The 15,773-nt window shown below is 42.7% G+C and overlaps 2 protein-coding genes across 3 annotated transcripts in view; one reads left to right on the forward strand and one right to left on the reverse strand.

The window, feature by feature from the left end:
- Positions 1-9,538, reverse strand: part of shq1 (SHQ1, H/ACA ribonucleoprotein assembly factor) — a 102,378-nt gene extending 92,840 nt beyond the window's left edge. For both annotated transcript variants that reach the window (XM_084317450.1, XM_084317449.1), the window contains exons 1-3: positions 9,415-9,538; positions 7,905-8,090; positions 6,110-6,174 (exon numbers count right to left, since the gene is read on the reverse strand). In XM_084317450.1, coding sequence (XP_084173576.1) covers positions 6,110-6,174; positions 7,905-8,047 — 208 coding nt within the window. In that variant the 5' untranslated portion in view covers positions 8,048-8,090; positions 9,415-9,538. The remainder of the gene's footprint in view (positions 1-6,109; positions 6,175-7,904; positions 8,091-9,414) is intronic.
- Positions 9,539-9,746: 208 nt separating this feature from the next.
- The window catches only part of gxylt2 (glucoside xylosyltransferase 2), a 56,599-nt gene continuing 50,572 nt past the window's right edge, over positions 9,747-15,773 (forward strand). The window contains exon 1 of the mRNA XM_084317180.1: positions 9,747-10,149. Within this exon, the coding sequence (XP_084173306.1) occupies positions 9,854-10,149 (296 nt within the window). The 5' untranslated portion in view covers positions 9,747-9,853. The remainder of the gene's footprint in view (positions 10,150-15,773) is intronic.

Raw genomic sequence — 15,773 nt, forward strand, 5'->3', positions numbered from 1 at the left:
ATTCATTTTTCATCCATCCAGCCTGATGTTATCATTGGGAATGGGTCTGAGCTCGCAAAAGGGCAAATACCGTCGCCTATGCCTTCCAGCCGGTATTGCACTCTATTAGAAATGGTGTAGTTTCTTTTCGGGGCCGATCTGAGCCGTGCGGGCGGGGTTTAAATACTCCGGCAGGACGAGCGTTTACAACTATGGCATGGAACAGTAACCCCGCCTGCCCGTTCATGTGTAACGCTTGGTAATGTGGGACGGACCTCCACGAGCAGTATTTGGAATGGCGATCAGATAATTGGATTATTTCTTTTGCATTACATCATCTGTTTTGTGCATGATGACTGGAAGCAACTCACTGACAATCGACGGGTGTATTAGACCCATAGCTATAATATAAGATATATTTTAAGCGCTCGCAAATCTCGCAGTCTCCCCATTGATTAAAGCGATGGCGTTCTAGCGCCCTCTGGTGCATTAAGCGATGGCGCTGAATGAGTTAATGATGAAAAGTAAATATTGAGGACTTCCGGTTTGCGACGTTCTGGTGAACAGCCACATGAAAGAGCTCCCGGTCGGTGAATATCAAGAAAAGGAAGTAAAATAATTCAAAGCGAAATAAGAAGTGACAATTCAAGGATATAAGAGAGGAGGAGGGTTGAACACGAGAAAAGGCGAGAGAAAAGAGACCCCAGAAGGAGTACAAATGGTGGCGCTGGAGATTAGTCAGACTAGCATGCCGCAGTGGGCAGCTAGCATACAGGCTAACATACAGGCCAACATCCTGCAGATCGCCCAGGACATGCGGGCTAGCACACGGGCTAACGAGCTAGCTAACCAAGCTTTCCAAGCTAACATACGGGCTATCCAAGCTGGCACGCGGGCCTGGCTGGAGAAGGAGCTGCAAGCTAACATGGAAGTCAACACGAGGAATACGATGCAGCGGGGGATACAAGCTAACGGGGTGTTGGACCGCAGCGAGGCCTGGCTGGAGAGGGAGCTGCAAGCTGACATGGAAGTCAACACGAGGAATACGACGCAGCGGGGGATACAAGCTAACGTGGTGTTGGACCGCAGCGAGGCCTGGCTGGAGAGGGAGTTGCAAGCTAACATGGAAGTCAAAATGAGGAATACGACGCAGCGGGGGATACAAGCTAACGTGGTGTTGGACCGCAGTGGGGCCTGGCTGGAGAAGGAGCTGCAGGCTAACATGGAAGTCAACAAAGGGAATATGACGCAGCGGGGGATACAAGCTAGCGTGGTGTTGGACCGCAGCAGGGCCTGGCTGGAGAAGGAGCTGCAAGCTAACATGGAAGCTAAGACGAAGAATACGGCGCAGCGTACAAGCTGGTTCGGGAGAGGTGAAAAGGACGGCCCCCAGGGGAGGGACGGGGAGGCGCTGGATACAACCGGATCAACCAGGACTCAGGCACCCAGGTCGGCCGGACCATCCGCACACGAGATGCAGGCGCGGAGGTCGCCCGGGCCGGCCAAGATACGAACACAGAGGCTACACACACCAACCGAGATCCGAGCACCGAGAGCAACCAGAACTTGAATAACGAGGTTTCACACACCAAGCAGGACTCGAGCACTGAGGTCATACACACCGACCAAGATTCAATACCATATGCATATAATGTGATAGTGAATGGATTCGAGACACACTGCAGACAACACACAGACCACTGGGGGACATATAATACAAATAACACATACTAGACTAAACTGTAGAAACGAACACACATGACGCACAACTAAGCATATTATTTGATAGTGAATGGAGGTTATGGCTCGAGACACAATGCAGATAACACACAGACCGCTGGGAATACAGACAAGGTAAACGCATTAGTTGGGGAGGTTGGGACAACCTGTAATATATAATGACAGAAGAAGGTGTTTCAACTGCGGTGAGGAGGGCCATATTTCCCGAGACTGTCCATATAGAAATGACGTGTCGATGCCCTCTGCAGCTGAACCACACCTGTCCCGACCGTGTGCACTTGCGACTGCCTGTTGGGCGGAGGACACAACCGTGTCGACTCTCACTCCAGTAAGAGCTAATAACCACGACCGCACCGTTAGACTGGTAAAACCAGAGTTGGTGGACAGTCCCCTCCTGGAAAAGTCACCTGTGGGAGTCACCTGTGTACATGGGGAGACTAGACAATATCAAAACCTCCCAGTAGCAGTATTAATCGGAACTGACTGTGCATTGTTCTGACCGCTGTGGGAGAGTTTGGCGACCAAACGGCGCTGTCCCCCCAGAACAGTGTCCACCACCACGCCGACCAGAGCCCGGACACGAAGGACACGGATGTGCAGGTTACACGAGGTGGACCCCCAGGCTTCTACCGACCCCCTACCAGAGGAAGACTCCAGCCCGGTCAACGAGGACAACGACGAGGGGGAGCCCACCGGATTCATCACTCCACGATGAGGCCGAACCTGTCTGGGGAGATCTGTTCCCCGGCAACACTCACTGGTGAGACGCTCAACGGCCTCCGAGCGGTGCGCACCCAGCTCTGCACGCCGCGGAGGCTCACCCTCTCGCCACGAGCGTGGGATCAGGGAACCCCCGCGGTGCACGGAGGAGGTTGCGACGGTGAACCGCTGGTGGAGCCCAGAAAAGCGTTTCCCGGGACCCGGTGGTGATGCCATTCTCGTTCACAAAAAAGGCAATACAAAAAACGAATCTAAAACCTAACTAAATCACCCACTTGCCGTGTGTCTGTAGCAAACACTTCCTAGAATGAAAGAAACGGGAAGGCGAATGTACACCCCTCGCATATATACATGTAGGCGGACAGGGGCGTGGCCGGGCAAGTGCAAAGTGCATGCAGCGGAATCTTTCAAGTAACGTGGTATACCTAGGTATACTTCCCATAGCAGAGCAGAACGGGAGCAAGTAACGAAATGTAACAGCCTGTCAAGAATTTCCCGCTGTGTGCATTGGATTTAAGAGCTTAATTCCCTCTCCCTCATTTCAGGTTTATTTGTCTCCCTTCCTGATATCTGACAACAGCGCCGTCAGGTGCAGATTGCTCGTGAGCAAACTGCGCTGGAGCAAATTGCACATCTATGGGCGTGTTTGCGCTAGTATCTCATCCACGCAATATCTTTAGTGAATAGCACGCAAAGACGAAGCAGATACCATGCGCAAATCGTGCGCAGTTAAGGGTGCTATTAGCTTCCGCACAATCCATTCTTTGTGAATTTGCCCATCTGAGCTCAAAGACGGTGGAGCAATGTGATCGCTAGGTGTAAATCTTCTGCGGTTTATAATGAAAGCGTATTAAATGAAACCGTGAAAAAATAAAGTTGAACTTCAACGTCTGTCCGAGGAAGAGGATAAAAGGGCCAGACTGCGTGGTGGGAGGAGGAGGAGGAGTAGGCCTGCCACGACAACACATTTTGCTGGGCGATTAATTGCCCCCGAAAATATCGCGATAAGCGATATTATTGCGACCGGTTAGATATTTTTTTCTTTTTGAAATTTATTTCCCAAAACTTTTATTTTGAAGCCCACCGCTCCGTCTTTTCCGGTTTTAGACTTTTATTTTGAAGCCCACCGACCGGAGCGGAAGTATTGTTGTTATTATCCTAGCAGCATCTCGTCCGGTTCTGTGTTTTTGAGCTAATGATAAAACAAATGTTGAGATTGTTGGTGAGCAACTAACTTTAGGTTAGTTTTAACGTTAGCTACTAACGTTAGATGCAGCTACTACAGGCAATCAACGATGAGGAGGAAGCGTCAAAGCCGTATAGAATAGAATAGCCCTGTGGTGCGTAGGCACGGGAGCGCAACTCGATTACCCGTTATAATAAATGTATTCATGTTTAACTTGTCCCCGTGTCCAGTCCTTTGACTAGTCCCACCCGTTCATTGTAAACAATGATGCATGTAATTGTATTAACGTTATTCTGTGTTGTAGCTATGCTATACGTTGTATTTCGTTTGTTAGCTATTTAGCTAATGTTGTTGGCATTGAATGAGCATCAACACTAGATCTTTAATCTTTATTTAGCAGTCCAGTTTCTCCGGGCAGTAGCGAGTAACTACTTGGGTCTAAAAATAGCTAACGTTACACTACAAAGAACGCTATTTGGTTAAAAGGAGCAACACTATTGAGAAATGTAGTTAAGCTATATGTGGCGTTGCTAGTGCCCCACGGAGCTCCCGTGCTGTGCTCTGTAGTAAGGCCAGCGGCCCCCCACACGGAGTGACTGACGAGGGGTACTACTGGTTCCGCCTCATTAAAACAAACGCGCAAATAGCAATTAATCGCGCCCGTCAAAATCATTGCATTAATTTTAATTATCGCGGCAATTAATCGATTTATTGCTTATCGCGGCAGGCCTAAGGAGGAGGAAGGAGGCCAGCGATGAGCTGGAGATAAACATGTGCGGGTGGATCCACAGCATGTGGGCACGACATCTCAGAGTCTCCCGAAGATGATCAGGATGAAAGAAATCTACACCACAGATAGCACTTTCACACTGCCAGGGCTCCGTGCCGGTTCCGGAACCTAATCTTGAACCGGCCAGCGCATTCAGACAGAAGATAATTGGTTCTGAACCTGAAAAGTCGGTTCTCAGCTGGAACCGAAAAATAGTTGTTTTTTTCCTTGCGAACAATGACACCATCAGTGGGCGTGTCATATTCTAGGCTGTGAAGACAAGCGAAAACGGCGAGGGCCGTATGCAAAACAGCAGAGGTTCGGCATTGCACTGCACCATGCTGATCCATTTAACAGGTAGTGCGGAAGTGATTTACGACTGATCTCAAAATGAGATTAGATTAAAATGTGTTATTATACAGCACAAGTACAATACACCATCCAACCAGAGTGGATAAATAAATGCTCCATAAATAAATAAATGCGTGGAGAAACGGCTTAGTGAGGCAGCCTCAGCGCGCGAGTGCACACACAGTCACACACACGTACTGTATACATGCGAAATTAATCGTTCCAGCAAAGTAGGCTTCTATTATTCTAATGACTTGTTTTATTAGACCTATTATAGTAGTACGTCCTACTGTAGAACATGACATATTAGCATGACATCTCATTTAGTAATGTCAATACTGAACGACTGCACGATTGGCTCTTGACAAGATTTTTTTTTATTTCATTCATTTATGCATGTATTTATTTCTGGAGCATTTATTTATCCACTCTGGTTGGATGGTGTATTGTACTTGTACTTATAATGACAATACATTTTATTTTTAATCTAATTAACCTTTGAAGCCGTTTTGCACACGGCACATTTTGCCACTGTTGCGTTTACTTCCGCCTGAATAACGCGCGCCCCCCCCCCCCCCCCCCCACCTAACCTACTTTTTCTGCGAATGGTTTTGTGAATAAATCTCCATTATGCTTCAATTAATGTGTTTATTGTATAGCAATAAGGTTGGGTGGATTCGGCAATTGTATAAAGATGTAAGCACTGTCTATCTGTAATAAGATTTTCAATCAATCATTCCAATAACACACACTCACTTCATTCTTAGATGGAATGCCTTGCGCCAATTGTATAAAAGCCATTACACCATGCGTCTAACGACCACCCCTCGGCATGCTCTAATTCTCATAACGCACTCCTGCGTGTGATGTAATGCTTAATTAGTATAGTAGGAGGAGTGCATGGTAGTATAGGACAGTAAGAAGGTTAGTGTTTTTTTTGGGGGCTTTTTTAGTGTAGTTTATAGGCCGGTTGAGTTCAGTGATTGAAGGAAATAAGAGCATGGGCTATTAATTGAAGTTTTACTGTATTTAAGGTACAATATTTACCTTGATTCCTATGGCAAAGAAATAAATTGCCACATTCTGCCAAAACCTCTACATTTTCTCATTGGGGTGAATGGATCCTGTGCTGATCTAGTCTCCTAAGGTGAGTGGGGAGGCAGTAAGCCAGCCAATCCTGCGCCTTGTGTAGCTCACGGGACACATTACAGGAAGTGAGGTTCTCTTTGAAATGTCTCTGCTGTTACTACTGTAGATTCATGCACGTCTCAGGGTCATGATACAAGTGTAGCTGACCTCATATCCCTTTTGATGGTCTGAATGGTTTTGACTATCAGTATGTGTTATAAGATCTTGAAACGTACCTTTATCGATATCGAATGTGGCCTTCTCCCTTCCATCCTCCACTATTCTTCCAGGAAGAGTTAATCTAGAGGGGGGGGAAATGCAGACTTGAGAATAATACCCAAGCTTCACTGGCAGTTTGCAACTTGCAACTAAAACTGAACAGTGCCCTATTCAAAGTATTCCATTACATCATCGATTGGTGGTGGAGGCAATTCCCGCTCTACGTGATCAGGCTCTGGAACAGCTTCTTCCCTTCAACTCTGTTGAACTCTGAACTCTAAACTCAAATCCATACTTATCTACTGCCTACAAGTTCAAGTTCAACGTGTGGTTACGTGTGGTTACGTGTGGTTACACTTTAAAATATGCAAAGACAATGCCCAAAAAGCAGAGTGCCAGATATGCCAGAAGAAAATGGCATATCACAACTCTACAACAACTTTGTCAAATCACCTAAAAAACGTAAGTATCGTTGTACACGACGGCGACGCCACACAAAACATTAATAAGGCTATGCCTATGCTGCTATGACTAATGTGTTACCAAGTTGGCTAATTTAATTGTAATCATTTGCTTTTGTAGGTGCATTGTCTGATATAATTATAAATGATAAATTAAATATAATATAATTGTTTGCTTGATAGACAAAGGTTGCAACATAATTATGTAATGTCATGTCATTGGCTGTGAGAGCAGTCCCACTGCACCCAGGCAGCGCAGCCGAGTGAAACCTTGTCACAGTCACGAAAGGGGCTACTTAATTAATTAATCCAATCCACTTCATTTATAGAGCATATTTAAAAACAACAAAGTTCACCAAAGTGCTGTACAAGTCCCACAACATAAGATAAAAAAAATATATAAAATAAAATAAAATTATAATTAATATATATATATATATATATTTTTTTTTTCTCTCTCTAAGCTTCGAATTAAAATCGAAGCTCGGCCCCGAAGCTTCGATTGCCAAAAAAAGCTTTGAAGGTCAGCCCTAATTAGAGGACTTTGAGTTTCTAGAAAAGCGCTATATAAATGCAATTAATTCTTTACAGACATCATGGTAGGCTAACAACAAATGATTGGGCCTAACAAAAATAATAGTTGGTTTCAGGTTGGTTGTCAGTTTGGCCATGGGTAGGTAGGGAATTTATTTTATTTTATTTTTTTATTTTATTCTTTCCCACGGATAGGGAATTTCTTTATTTAATTAAAATGTTCACAACAACATGGATGCATGTACTCTGCCAGCATGTTTAATATCCATAATACTAAATGTTTGACTAAGATTTCTATGAAACTTTATTCTTAAAAAAAAAAAAAAAAAAAAAAAATCGGATTTTTTTTTTTTTTTTTTTTTTTTAATATATAATTTTTTTTTAAAACTCATAAAATATATTGGGTCGCACCTAAATCGGCAGGGTCGGTCGGCAACCTGAAACCAACCATTATTTTTGTTAGGCCTTGGGCTGTGATTAAAGCATTGTGTACATAAATGGTGACGGACTGGATTTATATAGTTTATCCAAAGCGCTTTAGCCTCACGTTCACCCATTCACTCACACATTCACACACCAACGGCGGAGGCAACCATGCAAGGTGCCAACCTGCTCATCAGGAGCAGTTATGGGTTAAGTGTCTTGCTCAAGGACACTTCCGACACACTGCCAGGAGGAGCTGGAATCGAACCGGGAACCTTCTGATTACAAGACGACCACTCTACCTCCTGAGCCATTGTCGCCCCCATGTAGGGAAGATGCATGACATATCATCAGAACACTATAAATAACCTAGTTGAAATTCAGTCTGACTCACCTGAGGAAGTAGGGTTTGGCGTAGAACTTGAATTCATCCCCATCGATGTAGAGGTCGAACTCAGACGTCCTAGTGTATGGCACTCGAATGCTGAAGATCAGAAACTGAGGATCCTGGCTCAACTCAAACACTGGTGTGAGCATGATGACTGACAACCCACATACACACACACCAACCAGAACTGACCTGAAGAATCAAATATAAAGCAAGAGCATTAGGCTAACAGCTCACGCTCCAGCTATAACTACATGGTGTCCCACAAGTATAATTTACTTGGGCAGCCAACCCAGATACATTTACACGTCACCCACCCATGTAGTAGTAGTAGTTTTATTCAGTCATCATCACAGACAATACAATATGCACAATCATTTAACAATATTTGATTTGGCAGTGACTGAAAAGGTACAGACTGAAGCATAATGCTTATACATGCCTGTTCTATATTCTTAACCAAATTAAGACTCCAAAACAGTATTCTAAAAGAAAACAACAAAAAGTATTATTCACATTTGTAATCTTCAAAAATAAATATACAAACCATTTTCTTAAAAACCAAACGCGAATTACTCATTCTTAACTGTATATCAGCATTGTTCCACACCCCAATAATAGAAATACACCTCCTTTGAATCCCTTTCTTAGATTTTTTAACAGTAAATTTACAAATATCTCTCAAATCATATTTTCTTTCATGTATTGAAAAAAACCTTTGCACACCGTCCGGGAGTAACTTTGCTTTAGCTCTGTACATGTACATTAAGGTCCACTCCAGGCTGAGCTTGTCATCATTCACATACAGACAGTGCAGCCCCACCTGTCATCATTCACATACAGACAGTCCCAGACAGTGCCAGCCCCACCTGCTCCTAGCCCTTTGAGGCTTCATGGACTCACTCAAGTAACAATGCAAGCCGTACCCAGTGGTTCTCAATGCTCATTAAAGCGCAGACTCAGAGAAACACTGTAACTGAACATGTATATTGACTGTAACTGAACATGTATTGACTGTAACTGAACATGTATTGCTTCTCTCTCCGTCAGGTAAGAACAACAAGCGAAACGGCGCCACCCTGTGGTTGATTTCGTGTTGTTGAGTATAATCGTCACATGTTTCCAGCACACAGCAGCAGCAGCCCACATGTGTGTGTAGAACACCACTCACTAGGGAAAACAGTAGACAAACCTATGTACTGTAGGCCTACAACATACCTGTTAGTTATTTATGCGATATGAAAACGTAGCTGTCAATAATAGCACATGTAGCAACGTATTCATCATGTATCACACACACACGTGTATCTCTAAACTTTCAAGATGCTAGCCACTGGCGTTAGCCAAGCTATACCATTCAAACTGCTATGGCTAACAACGCTAACGGCTAGCTGTTGCCTTCTCAAAGCACACACATCTACATCAATCTACACATGTGAATGAAATACTGTCGCCACTGAAACGCAGCACGTATGATTGATATTGTTGTCTATAGTTGCTATTAGTAAATACTCACAGGTAGCGCCTCGCCAGCTTCACTTGCAGCACTGTGGTCCAGCGTCCATGTTTACCGTAAACTAACGTATACGCGGACCCTGCAATAATATTATTCTAAAACATGTCCTATTTTAAACCACCAACGCAGCCAGTTTCGTCGACGGAGCACCACTTTACATTCCTTTAATAAACGAAATCCCTAAATTATTTTATTTACAGCGAAATAGCACATGACATAAACAAGAGCGCGTTTATAATCCCATCATTACGGCGGGGCCACCAGCGCCTCCTCCAAGTGAGTAATCTTTCATGGATGTTGCAGAAGCTCCTCTTTCCTCTCGATCATCTGCGTTCAATGCAATCGAGGAGTGGGAACAAAAACATGTCAACTCTAGCTGCTATTCTCCCTTCGCAGAGATGAGAGGGGGCTCTTCCGACGACCAGAACGCGGCCCCACGATGCGAATTCATTGCAAAGTAGTTGTGATCGCCGTGTGTTTCGGAGTTTTTCTACTTTTGTACTTTTTGGGGGGGAATCCTGCAGACGATCCGCTGTGGAGAGAAGTTGCCACCGTGCAGGAGAACTCTTCTCCGTCGTCGCCGCCGCCGGGACGCGATGTTGCATCAAAGTTGACCAAAAAACTTACACGAGATGAACTTATTAATGTTCGCGTGCAGCAGCAGCAGCAGCAGCCACGCAAGGAGCGCAAGGAGAGGAAAGTGATCAATAAAGGGGCCAATGTGAACGCAAGGAGGTGAGGAATTCTCTCGCACCGTCGCTCACAGCGTTGATGTGATTTCTTTAATCCACGCCTTGCAGATTTTTCCATTTTGCACACAAAATCACACTTTTTGTTTTGTGCTGCAATCGTATCATCTGCATCCGTCTTGTCATCTGGAAGTTACAGGATGAGTCTATAATTTTTTCAATTATTTCAGCAGGACCCGTCACCCCCCCCCCCCCAAAAAGAAAGGGGGAAAAATACAAATAAATCATATTCTCTAGTCAATTGTGCTAAAAGACACGGGCATTGCAATATATTAATCTATCAAGCGAGGACGCACACGCAATTGGCAGGATAGCATTGCCATCATCTTGTTGATTTGTTATTTTTAGAGGTCTGTGTGGCAAATGTTGCAGTCGTGTCCTGCACAACTCTTCCACCGTGGTTAGACTGGGCTGGATTAGCACGGCTGGGTTGGATTGTGTCGAAATTGCACCCAGTATAAAGGAAAGATACAAATATGAGCGTAACATGCCATACATGTCATGTATGTTGTGTATGTCATAAATGTCACTATGAATTGAAAATGGGGGACCCTGATGTAAACAAGACAAACGTCTTTCTCTGGTCTGCATCCCCTTAACAATTGTGTGTATTGAGCCGTACTGTATTGTACCCATTCTGTAATCTGTTAAATAAAGTTTTCATTCATTCACAATGTCATCAATCTGCAGATGACCTCCAAATCTAAATTATGTGAGCCTCAATGTTTTCATTGGGCTAATGCCATTTTTTTAGGTTGAAAGGGTAAAGGACACCTTGAAATACATTAATTACAATGTAGTTAAGAAGTAATATGAATGAACTACGGGTTGGTTATTATATCTAATGTTTTTGGCCACTCTAATGTTAATTAAACGTTATGTGTTTAGTAGAAAACCGAAACACTCATGTGCCAACTGGAAATGCAGTGTGTGAAAATGCTAATGTCATAATCAAATTACAACTGACAAGCTGTCAGGTATTATTGAGTCAAATCATCAAAAAAGGTGTCACTCTTAGTAATTGCATTTCTGTTTGTATTGCTTTGTTGTTTTCTATTTCTGTTCATGGGTGGTAGGCAACATCTGTATTGTGTCTTATTGTCTTCCCAGTTGTCTAATTTAAGATAAATAATACACCCTTTCTTCCCTTCTCTGTCGAACGCCACCAGTAACATAATCTCCCGAACGTGGTTTAGAAAGGCGGTGTCTGCTATATTCTACCGTCTGCTTGGATGTTTGCTATCCTGCCGTGAGAGAGGATGAAAGGCGTGAATGCGTTGCATCAGAGAAGACCTCAGAGTGTCCTCCCAGAAACCCCTCCCTCCCTCCCCAGCCTGCATGTGTGCACGGCTCTGATAAGGGAGACGGGGTGAAGGGGTCACCGGTGACTGTAGAGAACGACGGGTTTGGCAACAGCAACACACAGGAATGAGAGCACTAATCAGGGAAACGGCACTTCCCTACATCTGCGTATTATCGTGAATGTCGGTGCTTTAAAGCCCCAACCTGTGATTTAGCTATTTCACTTTTTATACATTTTCACATACATTCTCTGAATAATTTGAGCCATAGACAGCTATTTTGAACTTTCTTCTCTTCATTGTAAATGTGAATATATATATAGGTTCACAAAAGTTACCAACATAAAACAAACTTTTTTAAAGCCACAAAACACAGCAGCAAATACATTTGAAAACATATATTTACATGTTGTCTAACATCAGTCCTTGAATCAAGAACTCAGTCAATCAACTATTGAAAATATGTCTCAATTAAAAAAAATCAAAATAAAAATTGCTGGTGGGGCAAGTGCAACAGGTATTTAGGTTCACTGATTTAATTAAACAGCAAGACTTTTGTTTGATGGCGAGTAGGCTACGATGTTGCACTAAACATGAAACGCACATCGTCGACCCTACGACTTCCATTCATTTAGAGTGGTTAGCTAAATATATATATATAATATATATATTTATTTTAACCCAGAGAAACCTTATGCATTTCACCTAGTTGTCAGACTGGCCGGACCAAAGAACCATTGAATAAGAGCATTTCACTGCAATGTATACGACGTACGTTTGTGACAAATTTGAATTGAAACAATACTCCTTAACACTTTCAGTGCCCATGACGTCATATGATGTTTTATCAGCCCAATGCCTGAATGCCCACGACGTGTATTAGCGTTTAATTTTTTTATTAGCGATCTGATTTCATATTTCATCAAGCGAGTCTCCCGTTGGTACAGCAGCTCCTCCAGCAGCTCAGAATGGAAAAAAGCGTCCCCTATCGTCTATCCCTGTGTAACTGCAGGTCAGTCGCTTAGACGGGTACTTAGTCACAACGAATGGATACAGCGCATTTTTGTGTGCGCGTACACGCGAGTACACATCCGTGCGCGATCGCGCGTACTTCTGCCTCAGTGATCTGGTAACACGGCGTGTAACCGGGTGTGACCACGACTGCACCACTGATCGCGGGACGGGAATCAGCCTGGAATATATATTCACACCAGTGGAGGCTGCTGACCACATTTGTGAAGCACAAATTATTATATTATATTTTTTAAACATCCCCAACGCTGCAACACCCCCATTCCTCCCAGGTGTCAGGCTCCTCATTCGCTTCCATTCATTTTGGGGACCATGTTTAAATATCATACTTCTGAAGTATAAACAAACTATACTGCTGTGACGATTTCAATAAAACAGACCATTCTGAGTCAATGGTATGCAAAACTGTACATTGGAATATCTAACATGTATTTACCACCTTCCTCTGCACGAGGACACAGATGGGTTTTATGTGACACAAGGACAATGAATGATGAATGAAAACTTTATTTAACAGATTGCAGAATGGGTACAATACAGTACGGCTCAATACACACAATTGTTAAGGGGATGCAGACCAGAGAAAGACTTTCGTCTTGTTTACATCAATTCAGTGCCACATACACACAGTCCTCATATCCCTCCTAGTTACACACAGTCCTCATATCCCTCCTAGTTACACACAGTCCTCATATCCCTCCTAGTTACACACAGTCATCATATCCCTCCCATACAATACGCACAACACAACAGACTAACTCGTCTTGCTCAATACTTGTTTATGAGTTTTAAGAGACAGCACTGTAATCTCTCTCAACCAAAGCTCTACTAGTTAACAAAGATCTCCACCTTGCTATCTGAAACACTGACACCATTATCAACCTAATAATATCAACCTGATAATATTGAAACATTATCAATATAACGTTAGCTACCAACTTTAGCTAACGTTATACCCTGATGTAAACAAGACGAAAGTCTTTATCTGGTCTGCATCTCCTTAATAATTATGTGTATTGAGCCGTACTGTATATTGTACCCATTCTGCAATCTGTTAAATAAAGTTTTCATTCATTCATGCCTTTTGAAAAGTGACATGGTCGATGTAGGAGTTATGATGCGGTTTCAATTAGGTTACAGTAACGTTACACAAACTGACATTCTATAGCCAAGAAGACACCCATAAAGACGGTATCTCGATGATCTCATCTATCGTTGAATAGTGCAGCTTCTCCATGTGACGAGTCCGACTCGAGCCGCGTGCATTAATCCCATGGAAAATGTAAACAATAGTGCATCACGAGCCAGCTTGTTGCATCAAATTGATGTTTGGTTTTTGTCTCCCGAGTGAAGTTAGAACTACTACACTTCGGCTGGCTAACGTTAGCGTTAGCGTCCAGGCTAAGCACTGCAGGCTTTCGTTTTACAACAACTGAGATAAAAAAAATATATATATATCATCAAACTATGCACAATAAGTTCATGAACAATAACAAAACACTCCACCCTGGGCCTGGTAGCTGCGGTGGTAGCCCTTTAGCTACATTAGCTCCAACAAGTTAGCTTCTTAAACTGAGATAAAAATGATTTCGTAAACAAAGCACTGCAGAGCCGTAGAAGAGAAACCATTCTCTGATTGGATCTCAAGGCTGCCAATCATTCAACCTCCGTCTAGCTGCAGAGCATCAGAGATGCCACATACTCTGATTGGATGTCAAGGCTGTCAATCATTCAATCCCCCATTCAATGGCAAGAGTTTAAATGCACGGACCGTGCTTAGATGATGTTAATAGCCTATTTTGATTGGCTATTATTTATTTAATCCTGGGTCAACCTGTGCAGCCATCTGCACGAATATTTACTGCAGTCATTAGGCCTGCTCAGAGCTGTCAATTTTGGCCATTTTTGAAGAAAAAATAATTCACTGGCATTTCTTTTACAGAGGTAACATTTAGAAAAATAATAATAATAATAATAATTAAAAAATATATATATATATATATAAATGAATAATAATTATGAATTATGAGTGAATTTGTGTTTCACGTGTTGTCATAGAGAAACCTCCACTGATTCACACTTAGCCAATACTCAATCAATAAGCGTGATCGATTTTTGGAATGGCGATCAGGAATTGGAATGATCTTTTTGGAGAACATCTGATCTGAGGTAAGGAATCTATTTTACCAGTCTTGGGATAATCAGAGTTGTATTTGCTGAGATCTCAGCGTTTGCCCTATGTGTGATGTGTCTCTGTGTGCGCGATCGCTGATGAGGAAATCAGAATCGATTTTTCAGCTTGCGACCCCAGCGTGCATACGTATACATATACTATCGATAATCTAGTGTTTATTTGAAAACGATTCATAAATAGGCCGAAAAATTACAACGTTTTTGTGTATTCTAGTCTAGAATATTCCAGTAAACGTCTTTTATCATGGAATATTTATATTTTCCTTGAAAACGAGGGCTTTTCAAAATCAAAATGCTATAAAACGAAAATGAACCAATAAAAAAACAATCCGCTTCGACAATGTTGACTGGAAAACGAGTCATTGATAAGCGACGGGCAGATTAGACACATAATTTAAAACATAGATTAGGCGTTTTTAACGCTAACATTGAAGTGGATGGTGGGCATTCAACCGGTAAATCAAGGTTAAGCTTGTGCTCTGAAAGTGTTAAAGGGGAACACCACCCAAATTATCCAATATGTTATTTCCATGGCCCAGGAAAGTTCAATCAATATTTGTGAACATGGGCTACTTTCTCCCAAAGCCGCAAACTAAACAAAAAATACGAGTGAACACGAACAACTTCGTCCCAAATCCAAAAACTAGAGTGCTAAAACTCTAACTTATGATGTCATCGGGTATAAAGTCTGGAGCTGCTCCGTAGACAATGAATGGGAGACTGATTTTGTGGAGTTTTTATACTGGGTGCTCTCACTGTCACCCGTAACATCTTTCCCAATTAATTTTCTATGGAGTGGCTCCAGACTTTATACTTGATGACATCACAAGTTTGAGTTTTAGCACTCTAGTTTTTGGATTTGGGAAGAAGTTGTTCCGTGTTCACTCATATTTTTAGACCATAGGAATAACATGTCATCATTCATCATCAACCTTTATTTATTCTCGAAATTACAATTGAGATCACCCTCATTTTCAATGTCGTCGAGACTTTACAGACATTTCAATGCACACATTTCTACAATATAATAATAATAAATATGAATAACTATATATAGTACTCTTCACACATGGACCGCAGTCCA

The sequence above is a fragment of the Notolepis coatsorum genome (genome assembly GCF_963971535.1).
Source record: "Notolepis coatsorum genome assembly, chromosome: 6".
NCBI lineage: Eukaryota > Metazoa > Chordata > Actinopteri > Aulopiformes > Paralepididae > Notolepis > Notolepis coatsorum.